General features: G+C 41.8%; 1 protein-coding gene across 8 annotated transcripts in view; it reads right to left on the reverse strand.

The window, feature by feature from the left end:
• The window catches only part of nav3 (neuron navigator 3), a 221,088-nt gene that overhangs the window by 123,601 nt on the left and 76,856 nt on the right, over positions 1-20,631 (reverse strand). For all 8 annotated transcript variants that reach the window (XM_035996053.1, XM_035996057.1, XM_035996055.1 and 5 more), the window contains exons 4-5: positions 8,677-8,749; positions 892-1,066 (exon numbers count right to left, since the gene is read on the reverse strand). In XM_035996053.1, the coding sequence (XP_035851946.1) occupies positions 892-1,066; positions 8,677-8,749 (248 nt within the window). The remainder of the gene's footprint in view (positions 1-891; positions 1,067-8,676; positions 8,750-20,631) is intronic.

The following is a 20,631-nucleotide window of genomic DNA, read 5'->3' on the forward strand; positions in this document are numbered from 1 at the left end:
AGCAAGGCTAGCCGTTTCCCCCTGCTTGCAGTCTTCATGCTAAGCTAAGCTAACAGGCTGTAGCTTTGAACTTAATAGAAACGAGAGTCATATCAATCTTCTAATTTATGTCTCAACCAGAGAGGGAAATAGTGTATTTCCCATACATTCTGAGGCTTGGACTGGATCAAAACCTCCTAATGGAGCTGATGCAGCGAACGCCCTAATGAGCTACATTTTCCATGAAGGCTGTTAGTCATTTTGCACTGAGAGGCAGTCATAACCAACAAATTCCTGTTTACAAAAGCTCTAACTGGACCTAATTAAGCATCTAAAAGTGATAAATCTCTCAACATCTCTTCCAGCATGGATCCTTAAAAATAATTGGTCCACTAATTCAAGCCAGTGACATGAGCTTGCTTCTGCAACCTCTATATCGACGACGTTTCATTTACGGTATAATTCAGGTGCCGCCGGAAATTCCGCCGGATGTCCGCCACCTTCCTCTTTCTTTGTGTTGGCAAAAACTCTGGTGGATTTCTGAGGACTATGGTTAACTGCTCCTCAGATCTCTGCAGGGTAAATCCAGACAGCTAGCTAGACTATCTGTCCAATCTGAGTTTTCTGTTGCACGACTAAAACAACTTTTGAACGTACACATGTTCCACCAAAACAAGTTCCTTCCAGAGGCTATTTTGCAGAGGCACTGCAGCTCCGTCCGGCGCTTAGACCCATGACGATTGTGATTGGTTTAAAGAAATGCCAATAAACCAGAGCACATTTTTCTGGACTAGCCAGACCCTCCTCCGCAGCGCTGTGGAGGAAGGTCTAGCAATGCGACACTAGCCCAAATGAGACCCAAAGCCAACACCAAAGTACTGAAATGCAACTATCCGGAGCGCTGCATGGTACCTGGACTGCATCTCTTGTGTCTTGAGGCTGCTGGCGGACGGTGCGGTGCTGCTGGTCTGCTGGCTGAGCTCCACCAGGGACTGGTAGTACTGCTGCTGCTGTTGCTGCTGCTGCTTGTAGCGCGACAGGATGAAGAAGAGGCCCAGGATGCTCTTTAAGTTGCCATTCCTGATCTCTGCAGGGACAAAACAGAAAGGAAAATCTGAGCATCTGTGGTACTTACAGCGCTACTCCACTATCATATGATGATATGATCCTGAATCTATGCATTACTACTGTATACAGCAAGGTTATTATAGTTTAGAATTTTTTATTAGTTTTTTATTGTTTTAGTTTTTACTTTTGCATTTCATTTCAGTTTAAGTTAGTTTTCAGAGTGTTTGTTAGTTTCAGTTAGTTTTTCAGAACAATTTAGTTTTACAGGAATTTTAGTTTGTTTTTGTTAGGGCCGGATAATGTCTCAAAAGTATGCAGCTACTATATACATACAAAATACATTGTTTAAGAACTGTATAGGAATAGCCATGATGTTTTATCTTTGTGCTACTTTAGTGTCTATCTCCTGGAACGTCAATGTCAGTTTCTGTAAAAAACTAAAACCAAAATGATTTATGTTCATTTTTTTTTTTTTTCAACCTGGCAATATAGTTTCACTTTAGTTGTAGTTTTCTTTTTTTTTTTTTTTTTTAAGATTATTTTTTGGGCATTTTCGGCCTTTATTTTGACAGGAAAGCTGAAGACATGAAAGGGGAGAGAGAGGGGGAATGACACGCAGCAAAGGGCCGCAGGTCGGAGTCGAACCCGGGCCCGCTGCGTCGACATATGGGCGCCCGCTCCACCAACCGAGCCATCCAGGAGCCCAAGGTTTTAGTTTTTATTTAGTTTCAGTTTACTAAAAATATTTTTCACTACTTATTTTCGTTTTAGTTTCTATAATAACCATGGTGTACAGGGGTATACAGCTTTACCCTGCATCTGCCCTCCACTAGAACAAATGCTTTTTATTGAAATAACGCCACTTTTTTCCAAGTGAAAATAGTGCAGCTTTTGTTTTCCCCTTGTCTAGAACCAAAGCAGTGTCCTGTGACACTAAAAAAATACTTTCCAGACCATGTATTGCATCTTTCAAACACCGTAAAGTGAACATATGTTGACTTAAAAAAAAAAATTTAAAAAATAAGACACTTGGGGATAGAGCTCAAGTGCAGCTGTTGTTCGGCAAGCATACAAGTTTTATAAGAGTAATTATACACTGGCTATAACTGGAGGAGAAATTGATAGACTGTATATTATATGCAGAGTTGTATCATGTAACTGTATTCAGCATGATGTAACACTCTAAATAAGAATAATGTAGGCCACAGCTGACAAGAAGAACCAGTTGTCATAGATAAAGCATCTGCTAACACACAGCTGGTGTATTTAGGAGTGAAGCTCAACATGTTCTGGACTGGTGTTTAACTGGCAGAAGTCTGGTGTGACTGCAAGTCTGAGGCCAAACTGCCAAAAATATACAACAGAAACTTCAATTACCGTTCTGCTTTCGCCATGAAATGAGGAACTGATGGTTTTATTTACAGATGCTGTGGGACGATGACAGAAGTGACACATTTCTGTGTAGTGATAAAGGTGAAATTATATAAATGGGTGAGATAAAAAGGTGAGCTGAGTTGGAGTTCATGACCTAAATGACAACTCAAATGAAATGAGTTAGAAAACAGTAGCACCGATAAGGGTGAAAGTAAAGATGAAACACCATGATCCAAAATGCATTCATATTGACAATGAACTCAAAGGACGTAAGCGTAATGCGTGAGCATTAAAGAGATTAGATTGCTCTTTTTGCATCACCAAGAAACTGCAGCACTGCAGAGAAAGTTACCTTTTAAATATGCTGAGCTGGCGATGGCAAGAACACTCCTAATCAATGAGCAACACTGTTTCACACTGTTCATCTTATCCTCAACAGTTCCTGAGTTCAGCTCAGACAAAACTCAAACAAATGCATCTCTCGCAGACTCCTTCACACACAGCCCGAGATGGGATTCAGCAGTCACAGAGGCGGAAGAATTGATCACTGTGGCTAACGCACCCATTTGTGAAATGGACTTTGCAGATCAAACCCTCAGTGAGAGCTGGCACACAGAGGCACGGGAAGGATAGCAGCAGCTGACGCAGGGCTTTTTACTCCATTTTTCAATTTTGGTGGGGCTCAAACCTTCTCCCCAGCCATACATGGCTGCACTATGCTGTTTGGAGACTGTGAAAGTTGGGAAAGATTAATCTCTTGGGGGTGTTCTTCATTTTTCCACAATACCCAGAGGCGGTAATTTATACTGGGCCTTAGAGAGTCTGAACAGCACCGTTTTCTGTGCTTTAGGGAGAGACAATGTTGCCAGCCAAAGAGACACTGTGGACTGAAACTGATGGGGACTGGTACAATTACCAGAAAGGATAATGACGAGGACACAGGGAAGAATAATACTTCATCCATCCCAAAAGGGAAGATGGCCATGATGTCAGGGTTAGAACAGAACAGTACATTTGAGCATTTTAAGGAAACTTTAAAAAGGTGTACCAGGCAATTCGGCAACTGTCCTGGGGCCCCACTGTTCCAGGATTACTCTTTTATGCTCATTTGTTCGGCATAATGAACCATAAAAGCACAGTATCAACTGACATAATAAGGGCCTGAAGGTGGGTCCTGCTGAAGCCCTGTCTTCATGTCCCTGTCACTTCAGTACCTGATCCGTACAGAAAACCCAACTGGTTTAGGTCCTATCCCGTGACCAATGGGCTATCCTGATCCCCTAACCATTCGAGGTCAATGCCTAAACTCAACCATCTTCGCGCATGCGTAGAACACATCAGGTTTCTTGGATTTATCGGACAGCGGCAGTCCCCGTGTGAAACTCTAGTTTTAAGACCTTCATGACTTCCGCTTTGTGCTCATATGCGAAATCATACATTCATGTGTTTGATCCAATTACTATACAATAATATACAAATCCTGGGCTAGGTAGCGTTGTATCATGGGGAAACTGTACTGTTTCAGAACTAGCCTGGAGGCGATCCGGCAGCGATAGAAAAATATAGAATGTTAACAATGTAACTCAGGGATCAAATATTAAAGACTTGACCACATGCAGTTTTGTTCAGTGTGAGAAAGTAAAAGACACTTTTCCACAAGTGAAGGAGAATCTGGTCTGGTACAACCACCTAACCCTTACATCACTCGATCCATTAGCTTTTCCTCTGTTGCCGTGTTACACATGTAGCCCATTTAGAAATCTCACTTCCAAAGGACACCATGTTTGTTGAAGTGACTTTGCACTTTGGTATACGAACGTCAGGTTGGATGGTTGGCCAAGCGTGACTTTGACACCGGAGACCTGAGATTGTGTCCTCGGTTCCAGATTTGGTTCGGATTAGGCAACTAAAACACTTAGTTCAGGCTAGGTAAAGGTCTTTATGTTGAAAAAGTCAACTCAAGTCCCTTTTACATGCACTCCATCCCTGAACTTATCTAGACAGTACCCAGAGGAGCTGTATGTGACGCAAATGTCCAGATTAGTTGGACCGGACATTAAACAGACTTTTTCCTGCTAGCTCCCTAGCACAAAGTCTGTGTAATGTCCGATCGAGCTCATGTGCGAACAGAGCAGGTCAGTGTCCGGAGAATTCACAGCAAGTGAGTGGGCGTGTTTTTTTATCATGCAGCTGGTGCGAAATCGGAAGAAAACAAACACCCAAGGGTGAAGGGGAAGAGTGATTTACACAAAGACGCCAACGAAAATGTCAAACTGGACAGACAACAAGATTCGAGAACTTCTGTCCGCAAGGGACCAACGCCAAAATCATCAGACAAATTCAAGGAACGGCAAGAGACTTGGTTGTTTATGGCCAAATCACAGATGGACAACGTGACCGCGGTGTAATCTGCGTGCATGTCCTGCCTCCTGCACGCTCAACCAAGGCACCTCCCCTCGCCTGAACCTTACATGTAGTGAGAACACGTTGAAAACAGATTCGGTGATAAGGTCATATCAATTTGCAATATAAACATTTCATCATTATGTTGATATAAAACAATACTTTGGGTGGTATCAGCTACATTTCTTTAAAATGTATCAGCCAATGCAAAGTGTATATGAACAGGGTTGTTCTGAGCCAACTGCTGCTTTATCTTCTAATTATTTTGGTGTTGCTGCACAATGTTTGAAGAAGACTTATCTGCAATTGTAAAGTAGGACATATGCAGGATTTATGCATGAAAAGGGACTTTGAGAAGTTAGCTACTGTGTAGCATAACATTACTTTCTGCCCAAACTTCAAGCACTCTCACCTGCAACACAGACAAAAGAGCACCGTGCTGACTTTTTCCTTCACAATGGTGTCGGAGAGATACGAGCTCGTCACACATTTTTTCTGCTTGACCATCAGTCTCCTGCAGTTCAGCTTGTCGTCTGGCTGAAGTCCCTTAAGTGTGTCTGCTGAAAATGTATTGTAATGTATTGTTTTGGGGGGAGTTGTGACAGAGAAAAGGATAGCTGGATTCTATGAGACAGTGATAGGACATTGCTAAAGCTCCCATTAGACATTTTTCTCAGCTATACACAGACTTTTCATCCCCTGGCGCTCTGGAGCACTGCAGAAGATAAGTGTTTCTGTTTGGGCCACGCTCAGTGGAAATGTTTCTCTGCTTCTGGGGGCCTTTTTAAGTGGTTGATGCTGTTTCATTCAATCATTTTTTTGTTTGTTTTCTCTCTCATTATTTGGAGAGGTTAGTTATTTCATGAGTCACATAGGACTTTGGAGGAGGTGAACAAGAGGTTCTAGCAAGGCTAAGTAATACAAAGAGGAAGACAAATACTGTGTGAAAATTTAAGCAATATAAATTTATATTCTGTCTTTACCTACTTAATAAACCTTTCTTGGGTTTAATCCCCAGACAAAACATATCCAGCCAGGGTCTCTCTTTACGACTCCACAGCTGCTTATGTTTTCGCTTCCGCCGCTGCCCTGGGCTTCTCCCTGTAAACTTGGTTTTAATTCCTTTGTTTGACTTCCATTTAATTCTGAGTTCCTAATTAAGATTTAAACAACTGTTATGTTATGTTTTCTAGCCCAGTGCCTTTTACAAAGTCAGACATTTGTTTGCAGCCATAAAGGACAGGCTATACACTGAACTTTAAAGCCGTACCCTTGCCCTGGGCTTCACCTTCTGCTCAAAGAACAAGCGTGTACCCCTTGCTGACCCAGCGTGGTGACCTAATGAAATACGAGCTTTTTTTAAAAAAATATTTTGCACCAACTGAGATCAAGCACAAGGACTTTATTGTGGTGAGCAGGTCATTCTGTAGGTAGCACTACAAGCAATAAGAGCCTGTTGTATGGTGTCAGCTGCAGAGACCCTGCAGTGGAAAGAGACTTTAATGACCTGCTGTAAGGACCCCTCACTGTAACCCATTATCAACTGCAGGAAATGTGTGTTTCGGAGCTTTACACCTGCTTTTTAAAGGCTGGTAACGGTAGACTGAACTTCCTGTGGATAATTATCACATTTCAAGTAGTAAAACCTTTTTCTTTTTGTGGTTTTGATGACATTTTTTTGTGCTTAGGGGGTCACATGTGAGTTGAAGTTGATGGAGCTAGAGTCTAGAGAGCCACGCTAAACGCAGGTCCACAACGACAACTTCTTTGTAGCGTTTTCTTTTTTTTTCATTGAAAAAAAAAAAAAAAAAAAAAAAAAAAAACTTGCCTTGTTTTCATTATGGCCTATAACCTCCCTTAGGGAAAAACGTCTGAGGGTGAACCATAACACTCTTACAACATGATGGTTTTTTTCCAGAACTTCAGTTTACAGCCTCCCAAACCAAAGAGATGCAAGGGGACTTCTAGAGAGGTTATTACAATAAGTAGGCTCAGGGAAAAGAAGAAAAAAAAAAAATCCTGTGCCTGTATGCGCATCAAACATTCCACATTGTTTTTTTTAAACCCATGCCTTGTAAAAAAAATAATAAAGACTGCATATGCCAGCCAACAGAATCTGGAGAGCCCTGGGCTGATTTAATTAGACAGGAGAGGGCAAACATGGCCATCCAATTCAACTCACAAACACACACAGAGCACATGCAGAGTAAGAGAATGAGGCTGACAAAGGCAGAGAGTGAGGGAGAGAGAGAGAGAGATGGACTGAGTGAAGTGAGTGATGAAATGCAGCAGCAACAGTGATGGACAGAGTAACCCAATAGCCCACATATTTACAGGCCCACTTTGAAATTCCAGGCCTCGTGAGTCACTTTGCTGTTTTTAGTGCTGGGGAGGGGGGCTTCAGACTATTTTCTGCTGCTGGAGAGGTCAAGGGCGCACACCTCTTTAATGTTTAAAGGGGAGCAGAAACAACATTGGGTCTGCAAGTCCTAAATAACAGCTGGAGACATTTTCTGCTAGAATAATTGATGCGTGTAGCTGTATGTATGGGATTATAGAAAACCCAATCAGAAAGAGTGAGTTTAGGTTATCAACCAACTAGTTCTCACATCACTCCTTATTTGCATACATTTTTGACATGTTGATTTTTTACACTGTCATTATTAAATCAAGAATTTCGGGTGTACCAAGTAAGAAAAAAAGGCAGTGGCGTACAACACGCGTCAATACATCTGCAGTGCACCGGTTGTTTTCTGTGTAAGCCTGCACACTAATACTGTAGCATCATTTCTCAGAGCTGACACATGCTAAAGGTCCAGAAAAGCAGCAGCGTTATCACATCTGTCCCTGTCCGGTGAAAACAATGTATCTCCAATTTTAGTGATTTTAAAATGTTCAGTCAAACTGAGAGATTGGGTGAAATTTCTCCTAATTGTTAAGCTAAATAGATCATTTGAAAACCCAATTGGATTATCTGAAAAACGCAATGTCACAACGCTGTAAACAGATGTTTTTAGCTTGTTAAAAAGTTGACATTTTGGAGATACATGGTTTTCACAGGACAGCAACTATTTTGGACATGCCAGCCTTGACTATGTCTTAATGTACGGCATGTCAGGTGTGCGCTATAGGTGTCAAATAGGACACGTCACAGGATGCAAAGCTACAGTACGTGCAGCGTCTGATGTGTGTTTCCCTGAACACACAGCTCTCTGCATGCAGGGAAAAAAAAAAAAACGGACTGCAGTTGGATTCATTTACAGACTTTGAGGGAATCTTGGGTTCCTCCTGCAGAGTCCAAATCAAGTGTAAAACAAAATCATAACAGATAGTTTGGAGCTTAACTGTAATTTTAGCCCTGGCCTTGTGAGACAATTTTAGCTTATCATTCAATTTGGCAAGCAGTCATTCAGTCCAGAGCCCTGCTGCAGTCATGGCTGTCATATAAGCCATGTACTGTATACCATGATGGTTGGGAGGCAAATCCCTCGCTGGAGTTTTTTATCCTCCCACAATCCCCTTTGATGCCCTAATGATTGCCTACACTGCCATAGTGGAAGCTGGAGATGGAGAAACTGTGCACCCTGTCATGATACCAACGTGGTAAATTCAATTGCTGTGAAGTATAATAGTATGTCTTGGAAATAGGATTTAAGCAGTTTTTTTTGAAGATATTTGGTACTGTGAAGAAATGGAAAGCTACCCACAGAAGATCGGGTAGTGCTAGAGCCAAAATGCATTTTCCAGTTTTAGAAGTTCGCAGTACAACGGGAAGATCCTTTGCCTGCCGTTCCACTGATCCAATTAAGAGTTTAATCAGGCCTTGGATTACGTATTGTTTATTCTTCTTACCTTCTGCTGAGAGCCCTTGTACATTCACTCCTCTGGCGTCCAGGAAACTGAGGCAGGCGTCCACATTCTCGATCTGTTGAGAAGACGGCCGACAGTCAGCACAAAGGACAGACACAGCAAGAATGTGACCATGCTTAACATTCAACGAGCCTAAATGTCTCGGGGGTAGAGGGCTCGCAGGACGGCGACTATCGGCGTTATTACCCATAAAGCGCATCATTGTGTGGTTATTACCCGACCCCCGCTTGACCCTGGGACCCGGCTGCGTGACATAGTGACCGCAGTGTGTCGCCACAGCCCGGGTGCAGTCTGCCTTGGCACGTCACACACACGCCCATATATACACAGAGGCCGATATAAACAAGATTCACATTGTCACACTGTAGACACACACACACACACACACACACACACACACACACACACACACACACAAAACAGCAGTGGTGGAATGTAACATTTACTCTGGTACTGTACTTAAGTACAAATTTGAGGTACTTGTACTTTAAATCTCTTCTTTTCATGCCACTTTCTACTTCTACTCCGCTACATTTCAGAGAGAAATATTGTACTTTTTACTCCACTACATCATCCGACAGCTTTAGTTACTAGTTACTCTACAGATTAAGGATTTTTCACACAAAACACATTTAGTTTATAAAATATGATGTTTTCTATTATAAGTACCCAACAATATAACGGCCTAAAAGTACAGCTGAAATGATTAGACGATTAAAAACAGAACCGTTTTGAGCGTTTTGATGCAATTTTTCTGAATTGAGTGCTTTTACCTTTAATACTATAAGTACATTTTCCTGATGATGCTTACATTCTTTAACTTAGGTAACATTTTCAATGCAGGACTTTTACTTGTAACAGAGTATTTCTACAGTGTGGTATTAGTACTTTTACTTAAGTAAAGGATCTGGACACTTCTTCCATCACTGGAAAACACACACACACACACACACACACACACACACACACACACACACACACACACACACACACACACACACACACGGCATGTGGGTCAGTGGGCCCCTACTTGAGGCCTTTTCACAACATAGTCAACAACTGTCACCTCTGCAAACTGCTATCAGTTTCACAAAGGCCCACTGAGGTCGCAGTTAGTAGGGGGATTTTTTAGCATCCACTGTCAGTGGCAAACGGGTGGCTTCATTAGCATGGTGGCCAGCCGCCAACGCCCCTCAGGAGGTCTTTTTATGACGAGGTCAAAGGTCGGAGCGCTCGGCGTCAGTGCAGTGTGCCAAGGCTACACAAAGGCAAGGCCGGGCAACTCAGCCGGACGCCCATCAGGCCAATGATGATTCATGAGCTGTAACTCCTCTCAGCTCGCTGTGTTTTTAATGCTCTCTCACTCAGGGTCCCTGTGTCTCTTTATTAGCGGGAGGGAGACTTTGTAGGACCAGGATAATGAGTCATATCTGCACACGGACCATTTGGATACTCCCACTGAGCTGAACTCCATAGTCCTCCATGGCTTAATAATGTGTGTTTCTCTGACATGTTATTCAACTGAGAGAAGTAGCTACAGAGAGCTAGAGAACATTGGTGATTTTTATAAAGTTTGTTTACTCATAAGTTATTTTTTGTTGTAACATGCCTTAACATTATGTGTTGCATATGTTTGCACTATTCAAGGATATTCATCATTCTGTTTGGCTCCAGTCTATTCTGCCCTTTGATGTTTGCTGGAGTTGATCAGAGAAGAAGCAGATGCAGCTGATTCAAAGATGCAGAGAAGCCCTTCGCAACAAACTATTTGACTATCACAACACATAATTTAATATAGTGTAGCATAGTCGATTAATGTGCTGAATTTTTATTTTTTATATTAATTAATGGATTAGTTGTTTGGTCTATAAAATGTCAAAAAATGATAAAAGAATGGCGATCAGCGTTTCCCGAAGCCCAAGAGGACATCCTCAATGTCTTGTTTTGTCCACAACTCAAAAGATATTCAGTTTACTGTCACAGAGGAGAGAAGAAACTAGAACAATATTCACATTTAACAAGCTGGAATACAAGAATTTTTAACTCAAACTGATCAATCGATTATCAAAATAGTCTGCCGATTAAGACAACTAATCGATTAATCTTTGCATTCAACATGAGAAATACCTGAGGAATGTAGGAGTGGGGGAAAAAAACGATACAGCATAGTATCGCAATATTTTCCGTGGCAATACTGTACGATACACAGACGCCAAATATCAATCAATTATTATATATGTGTTGGTCAGTTTGTCTGCTTGACAATCCCATTTTGCAGCAATAAAATTGAAGTGAGATGAACAAATAGAGAAATGTATCTTTTTAGATAAAACAGATGTTGACAAAGTTCCCTTTTGGGGACATAATTAGAAATTGGGAAAAATTTGAAGTTGGAAAAAAGGTAATAAATTGCAATATATCGCAGAATATTGCAAAATGTTTTAAATCGCAATAATATTGTATCGTGACATCAGTATCGTGATGACAGCGTATCGTGAGGCCTCTGGTGACTCCCACCCCTAGAGGAATGACATGTCACAGTTTGTCACAGTTCTGAAAGGCACAGACAAAAATGTCGTCCTGGTGACAGGATTAGAATCTGATCAGAACAAAAAAGGCTTCTTTGTATTGTTCCACAGGGCATTGACAAATGATGTATTTTGTCATTTAATTTGAAAGACTTGTTGAGCAAGAGACAGATGTCACTAAATATCAATATATATTTTATATATATTTTATATATATACACACATACATACAGCAAAGAGCCGCAGGTTGCAGTCGAAACCGCGGCCGCTGTGTCGAGGAGTAAACCTCTATATATGGACGCACGCTCTACCAACTGAGCTACCCAGGCGCCCTAAATATCAATATTTTGATTAATAAAATAAGGCGCTCTGAATAGATTTCCCTGCTCCCAGCGTTGCTACTTCACGGATCCTCGAGTTGGCGCTCAACAAATGAATAAGGGAAACTTGAACAGAAGTTAACCAGAGGAAGGGGTTTTCAACGGGATGCCCCCGCCACGTTTAAGTCCAAAGTCTGGACCCATAGTTGCACTTTAGTTTTGTCATTCCAATTTACAGACCGAAAAATTTGTGCTGCAGAATTGTGCTGTTTTTTTTTTTTTTTTAACAGTTTGGACTTGCAGTGACTAAAGAGAGAAAACCTGCACTTAACCTTTTCATGGGCATGTTGAATTCATAGTTAGACCGATATCGTGATGTATCATCATAGGATTGTCTAGCAGCTGCACTCTGCACTTTGCTCAAGGGTACCTCAAACAGTTACTGAAGAAAAGCACTTCCCCTCCCTGCAACTCTCTCTGCACAGACTGACGTGTTTACACTGGTTGTATCCACATGGGGCCCTGTGGGACATGACGTCGGACACAGAGCTTCTCCATCTGCCTGACACAACTCACAGCCTTCCGCTTCCACAACGGCACACACATTGTCACAGCGGGCACCCAACTCCCCTCACATGTGGGCTCCCATATTCTCTTCCCACACACACTGACACATGTGTGCCCCGGTGTTTGATTATCACAAACTCTCAGAAGTTTCTATGTGGAGAGACATGTGTCGAGCAGCGTGCTCATTACTATAGTCTTAATTACACTGAGCATGTGTATGACGTGGCATGTAGGAGTTCTCAAAGTGCAATGCTCTGCCAAAATAAACAGGCTGTAGGCACGGATGATATGTAATCTAACAATATTTGTATGATAACAGTCGTTTTCATCAAGGGACTTCTTAATTAGGCACGATCCGTTTCAAACATTCAGCATAAAGGCTTGGGAGGCTTTGCTGAAGCATTTTGCATCTCTTCCACAGGCAGCGTGTGTGTGTGTGTGTGTGTGTGTGTTTGAAGGCTGGTTTAATAGCTGATAAAGACAAAAAAGGAGTGAACTCATAAACACACAGTAAATCTCTTTAGTTGGAGACAGACCTCTCTGTCTTTTATAAAGGATAGGCATCACCGATGAACCGCGCGCCTTTTTCCTCTAAGACACACCAGAACAAGACATTACTGAGGCTTTTAGACAAAACCGCTGTTTGTTTTTAGTCGGCCTTAACTCTGAAATGACGTAAACAAGCGGGGTAATGATTGAAGGCGTTGATGACGGCTGGGGCATTAATGTTCCGCAGGGCTCTGGCGATGTTTAACTGCTACTTTGGTGGGCGGTTTGGCTTTGCGGCATCCTGTAACAGCTTCTCGAGAAACCGACATCATTTATTTTTCCGACGCAAGGCTGGCATCAGACTGATCCACAAAAGCCATTAAAAGCAATTTGGAAAAGGGCATTTTGATGAGGCGCACTTCACCCCATCATGAAGTACTTGAAGCAGGGGGAAAAGGGGGGCCCACTTTGAGAAGTGACAGGAGGGCACATGTGCCACACTGCACTGCGGGAAAGGAAACTTGCCACTAAAAATATTGAGGTGGGAGCTGTTAAGTTTCTGCGATAATCAGTTTCAATTAAGCTATGTTTCGTTTACAGAGCTACGCTACAAATCAAAATATCACGTTCCAACTGATACAGGCAGCAGAGTGGAGAAAAAGCTTGTACCATGGCTGGTAGACACGAGGCAAACTATGAAGGTAAATATGATGCAAAACGGGAGAGCTTGTAGAATACGATGTGAGAACTTGCAGAACAAAAAATCTGAACTTGTATGTTAAAATTTGCACTTGTAAAAATTGAATTTGCACTTGTAAAAATAAAATTTGCACTTGTAAAAAATATTCACACACATGTGATCTGAATTTGAAGTCATACAAAGAAAAAAAACATGAGAGCTTGTAAACAAAATCTGAACTTGTAAGTTGAAATTTGCACTTGTAGAAAATGTTCACACACCTGTATTCTGAATGTGAAGTCACAGAAAAAATATTCACAAATGTGTAGATTGATATTTACATGAACACAATGACAGCTGCAAACTTATAATGCAACATTTACTCGTATACTTTTTTTTTTACTCTGGTTCATTTTCCAATCACAACCACAACTCAGTGATTACAACCTCTCGAATCTGTCACTGCAACTTCACATATGTGCTCTCTCGCATCACAAAGTGGCCAATCTGCGCACCTCGACTTTCACAACACTCTTGACGATACATTTGGTGCAAAACTAATTTGTACCTGTGGACTTAGGCTGTGGAGCTCTGAGATAACAGAACGGGAAAAGCAGGGTTTCTATCGCCAGATCAGGGACAACTCTGTCTGGCTTATTTATGTAGCATGGAAACTTGGTGGAATAGCATGCTAGCGTTAGCTAACTAGCAGCCAGCCCGCTTCTAAATAAATACCTTTTAATTGTCTAAACACTTTAACAATCAAACTAAAACACTGGCGGTGAGCTCCACGGCCTGCAGCCGCAGACGGACCGTCATCAGTGGGTAACAGGTGCCAAGTTTCGCATCCCTGCCGAGAATTGCATCCACTAGGGAAAATAATGATTTTATAAGGCAAAGTACTGTTTAAAAACTAGGCAATAGTAAATCTCTTTGTCATGTTCATCAATAATGATTAGGATTTTAGAAGGTTTAGAGACATCAATGTTTTATCAGACTCTGTAGTAGCATTTCCTTGCTACCTAGATGCAATTTTCGGCAGCAATGAATTCTGCAGAAATGATTGTTTCTGCCCAAGCGGGTGCAATTCTTAGCAGGGATGCACAACATCAGCAAAGCAAGCTCTGGTCATGGCCGGGGGATGGGCCGCTGCTACCGGATGTGGGGCTCTCCGTGTCCCGCTGGAGCTCCGACTGCAGGTCGAGGTCGGCAGCGAAGCTTTCTGGCAAAAGCAGTGTTGCTACGCTGGTCGATCCCCACTGATGACAGTCCGTCTGCGGCTGCAGGCCCTGGAGCTCACCGCCAGTGTTTTAGTTTGACTGTTAAAAATGTTTAGACAATTAAAAGGTATTTATTTAGAAGCGGGCTGGCTGCTAGTTAGCTAACGCTAGCATGCTATTCCACCAAGCTTCCATGCTACATAAATAAGCCAGACAGAGTTGTCCCTCATCTGGCGATAGAAACCCTGCTTTTCCCGTTCTGTTATCTCAGAGCTCCACAGCCTAAGTCCACAGGTACAAATTAGTTTTGCACCAAATGTATCGTCAAGAGTGTTGTGAAAGTCGAGGTGCGCAGATTGGCCACTTTGTGATGCGAGAGAGCACATATGTGAAGTTGCAGTGACAGATTCGAGAGGTTGTAATCACTGAGTTGTGGTTGTGATGGAAAATGAACCAGAGTAAAAAAAAAAGTATACGAGTAAATGTTGCATTATAAGTTTGCAGCTGTCATTGTGTTCATGTAAATATCAATCTACACATTTGTGAATATTTTTTCTGTAACTTCACATTCAGAATACAGGTGTGTGAACATTTTCTACAAGTGCAAATTTCAACTTACAAGTTCAGATTTTTTTTACAAGCTCTCATGTTTTTTTTCTTTGTATGACTTCAAATTCAGATCACATGTGTGTGAATATTTTTTACAAGTGCAAATTTAATTTTTACAAGTGCAAATTTTAACATACAAGTTCAGATTTTTTGTTCTGCAAGTTCTCACATCGTATTCTACAAGCTCAAGAAGAAGTTCAAATTTCTATTTTCAAGGTTTAAGAATACAGCTTCTGTTGACTATACCTACTACTTGGTTAAAGGTACCTTACCTGTGTATTTGTAAGTTGTAGCTGCTTCACTCACATTTTTGCCAACACTTGCATCCAATGCAAACCATACCGTTTTACATCTTTTTTCTTCTATTCCAAGTTTTTATTCACTAGCAAAGAAAAATCGTTCTGCACTTAAGCTTCATTAACACCCAGTGATATAGTAGCAAATATGAATTCAGACGCGACGTCCACTCAATACTTTCTGTTTCAAGAGCCTGTTCATTCATTTTTTTCATTCATGTTTTTTTAAACCAAAAACAAATGAATGGAAACCAAGAATGAAAAAAAATATATATAAAATCAGCATGGTTTGGTCAACTATTATGTAAAGCATATGCGATTATAGTAGACTGGATAAAAATCACTGCTACGGTGCTTTGCATTTACTGAAATTTCACTTTTATTTCAGGAGTTTTGGCTTGCACTTTTTGTGAGTAAATGACAATACACACATAGGTTTTGAGCAGCTGTAAATTGGCCATTTGTGGTCCTACCAGCAGTCAACAAGTACACAAACACTACATTTTGGCCAGAATCTGTTTTTGCACTGTGTCGTTTAAGGTTTTCTTCTTCTTTTCGTACTTCTTCCATTGAAAGACTAGCGTGAGTCTTTTTTATCCTTTAAAAGCTGCATGGACAAGATCACATGTAAGAGTGTTCTTTGTAAAAACCGATGAACCAACGAAATGTAAATAAATTGGTAAATCTCTAGAGCGAAGTTGGTAAGTTGCAACAGTACTGGTGTTTTTTGATACTCTTTCCACTCCTGGTGTGAAGTGAGACTTGGTGAGACACAAAATGAGACAGTGGCTACATCTGCATGTTTGCAGCTTAATTGCCTCGCCTTATGAAAAGTGTGCTGGCTGGGGCCATTGGGCCTCTCCAAACATATCAAGTGACTGATGCATAATGGCTAGAATTGGAAAGTGTTTTCCCTTAGATGCAACTGTCAAATACAAATGGGCCAACACCTTAATCACCACTTCCTACGGGACAGAAAACAACCTCCTTTAAGACAGGACTGGAAAACCAGGAGTTAGCGCTTTACAGCACATGAGAACAGCTCGATAATTGAGGGGTTTTATTCCAAAATGCTACATATCCACTGGAAAATACATGCCACCTTAAATCCCTAAGTCCGTATTTCAAAAACACACATGACTCGAGCTTCACAAACAACGCTATTTTGTAAGTAAGTCTCGGGATGACTCAGCTGACTTCTAGTTTTTCTTTCCAATCTGTTTCACTGTCAACCCAGTGATCATTTTCTGAATGCTGTCAATGTTCATTTATTTTACACCCACATTTAAATCGTGCTCATATGACGTCCTGGTAGTTGGAATCTGAATCACTAGTGGGGTCAGGGACAGTCATTGGAGGCTGCGGGTATAAACCAAAATAGCAAAGAGCTGATTGACTTTTCTCGCATCACTTTCTTTTGCTTAAGGCAGAAATCAAAGTTAAGCGATGGCTCAGGGGAATCCAAACAAAATCCCTCGTGTACAAACCACTGTCTCATTGTTTTAAGCCAGCAGATTCAAATCGATACCGGTGAAAGCTAACAAAATGAGTTTTGCCTCAGACACCCCTGTATCAAAGTTTTGAGCAGTTGCTGAGAGGATGAATACACACTTTTTGTACCTATTCCTTTTCCTCTTGGCACTTGAAACCAAATGAGGCAGAGCTCATTACTCACTCTGAGGCGATACATAACTGGGATGTTTTTTACAGCCAGAATATACTTTATCAATTATTGCCGTTGAGCTGAGCTGCTTGGAAAGCCAAGTATTTACATGCAGATGAAGCCAAGTCCCTCCCCTTACTGCAGCACAGTTGTGGCCCAAAGGGTTTAAAAAACTACAAGGCCAGAATTATTTCGGTGTTTTTTTTTTTCCCTTCAACATCCAAGACCTGAAGGACATGGTCGCTGAGAGTACTTCACTATGCTGTCAGAATCTGAAGCCTTCCTTTTACCAAACAAACCACTTCTCTCATTCTCTCTTCAGACTGGGGGTCTGACGCTGCTCTTGCCCAAACACTCCATTGATTCCCCTTTCACCCTGCCCTATCACTCCAAATGCATCCAAAAGCAGACAGCGGCTGACAGGCGATGAATCAAAACGGATCAAATGGGACAGAGCTTTACAGCAGCGGATGGGCAGAGGGGCAGCCAGGTTAAAGGATCCCGTCTCATAATTCAGAGATCATCGCTCATCATGTCAAAACCCAAAGTAAAGAAACATGTTCTCATCTGGCATCAGCTGGAGAATTGTTTTATGCGATATTGATCACGGTGGCAGTCCCACATAATTCCTTGCCCTGACTGAAATCTGTCATGGCTGATAGCTGAGGATCTGCCTTTCCTCCCTAACATCTTTAATAAAAGAGGTAATTTGCTCACACCATGAGTGTGAACCTCACGCTGAACCCCGTTCATCCAGATTTATCTGGCCAGCTCGGGCTGGCAAAGCCAATGTTTGCATTCATAGCAGCCTAAATGTTATGAAACTGTACGCCATAAAACTCTTCAGAATGCAAGAAAACCAAACTGAAAATTATTCAATTCAAGTAGCCAAAGCTTCAGAGACAAAACAAGGCCCGAGCAGCTGATTTTTATCACACCGTGCCTCATATTCACATTCAATAACACAATCATTTTCTTTAAGGGTTTTACTGGCTGTGACGTCCCCAGTTCTTTAGGAAGCTGCAGTACTAGCTCCGTCAGCATATACACACACATGATGTATAATCAACAGGATCTGCACGGCAACACAAGCCTATATCCACGGATGTCTCAATTATATATGGTGGTTCAATTTCAAATGTTTACAGCATCAAATAACTTGGGGGCCTCGGGGTGGCTTTGCGCATCTGCCGCACAGACGGGGTGTGTGTCCACATGTGTGTGTGTAGGCTGTGTGAACGAGTGGCAGAGAGAGAGAGAGAGAGAGAGAGAGAGAGAGAGAGAGTCTCAAACAAGAATGTTTCATGGATGACAAAGACCAATGAGTCACCTCATCAATGTCTGGGCTAATCTCTTTAAATTCTTTTACACTGCTCCAGTCAGATCTCCTTATCACTTCTGTCTGCCGTCTCAATAAATAGCGAAATGATGCAAAGCACATGCAGAGATTGCCTTTGTTGTTATTTCATCTGTCACCTTTCTCTGTGCCTTTTTCTCAGTTCTATTTCCTTTCATCACAGACACATCTTTTCCTGAGCTCCAGTAGAATTATGGGTGACTCTACAGCAGTAAAATTATGAAGGAACAATAGCGGCGTTGCAGTGTCACTTTAAATATCTTTGGAAACGTGTATCATCATGGAGGCCAACTCCAGAAAAGGCTGTGTAATTAAAGGGGTACTTCAGCAATTTAGTGAAGCATGAGGTTGAGCGACTCCTGACTTTTAGAGCTCAAAAACTGGATCCTACATTTCCCATGATGCAACTCCATGAAGGGTTTTGTTAGACAGTCTCTACCAGGTAAATTCCCACAGCATTGTAACACAGGCTTTTTTGGTATTCATTTTTAGTCTCCACGTCCAGTCTGGGATAACCCTGATGACATCATCAGGGTTACGTATTCAAACTTTGGAGGGAGCTCCCTCCAGGGACAGTTTTCAAAAACTACATAGTTCTTTTCCTGAGTCTAGTAAATAGTTACCTTGCATAGAAGCTGGATTCTCACGATATCAAGATATCACAAGATCACGTGAGAATCCCGGGACCAATCAGCATCCTGTGAGGAGCTACTGGTAGTGGTAAAGGTGTGTGTGAGGACACAGAGGGGCGACTGTTTGTTCAAAACAACAATGGCAGCTCCTAAACAGGTCAGCGTAGATGCTGCAGTAGCATCAGTTATATCAGAACTGGAGAGTAATTCTTCACTGAAAGAAGAGCAAAAAATGGCACTGAAGGTTTATCTCGCTCGTCACCCGACTGGCCTCGGCAAGAGTTCATCCAATCACCAGCCAGGTGAGTGTCTCTCTAAGGTAAAATATTAAACAACTGGGAGACTGGAAAACTGTATTTAAGTCTCTAGTCAAAAACACTGAGATGCAGCTAGAATCTTGATTAATCTCATCTCAGTTGATGGCGTTGTAAGTAAATACATAAACAGCTGTAAGAATATGTAGAGGCATTATTATTAATCTTTAGACAAGAGTACATTAAAGTAAGTAAGCCGAGGAGAATAAATGAGCAGAGGATGTTTTTCAGGGGCGAGACGCAGACCACAATAAGTGTTTCTTGATGGCTTTTAAACTCACTCCAGCCGGTGGGGAATGACTCGGCTGTCCTCTGTCTCTTTGTGACACACACACACACACACACACACACACACACACACACACACACACACACACACACACACACACACACACAGTCCTGTTCTGCACATGATGGATACCATTACTGTTAACAGGCGACAAATTTGGCTGTCAGTCTTCCTGTCTGAGGCTGTTTCTCCCAAACGGGTCAGAGGGGTTAAGCTGCTGACTCTTAGTCTTCAGGCATCTGTTTGCATAACCTGCTGACCAGCAATACCTCCACAGCCCTGCTACTGCAACCTTTTGGTTCTCAACCTTTTTTGTCCTACATATACTAAAACAAAGCAATTTCATGCCGTCTGATTACAGTGTAGAGTGTAAAGTACATAGAGCTATGACGCAACAAAACTTTTATTTCCTGCTGCACTGCTAGCCAAAAATGGAAACGTTTGTGAAAGGACTGCCAGGTAAACGTGAAGCAGATGATGAAGCCACACCATACCCCACAACTACCAAGACAAAGACAAGAAAATACATAGTGGTGACCACAATTTAATCTAAGGAGCCTGATTTGACTGCCAATTGTCGTCTTATTGACGTTTTTATCTACAAAAGGGGGGCCGTGCAGAAAAAAACACTGTCCTAAATGGACAGAGACAACCGGTCATACGGTACCTGCTGATGACCAGTAATACTCAACAGTGCCATGTTAAAGGTGCCACAGGTAGGATTGTGAAGATCCAGGACTTAGCCAAAAAATTTGAACATCGACAACTCCTCAGTCCCACAAGATACTGCCTGGGTCACACAAAAAAAGACCAGTGATGGATGGGTAATAAAAAATCTGTGTGGGAGATTTCTCGTAAAGCTTTTTGCAGTAAAGAGATAGAATATAACACACCTATTTAATGAGTATTATTCGCTGCTTCAATCATAAAATACCTGGCTGAACTTGCTATAAGCCAATCACGGTGAGCTACTG

Source organism: Sander lucioperca, chromosome 20, assembly GCF_008315115.2.
Source record: "Sander lucioperca isolate FBNREF2018 chromosome 20, SLUC_FBN_1.2, whole genome shotgun sequence".
Classification (NCBI taxonomy): domain Eukaryota; kingdom Metazoa; phylum Chordata; class Actinopteri; order Perciformes; family Percidae; genus Sander; species Sander lucioperca.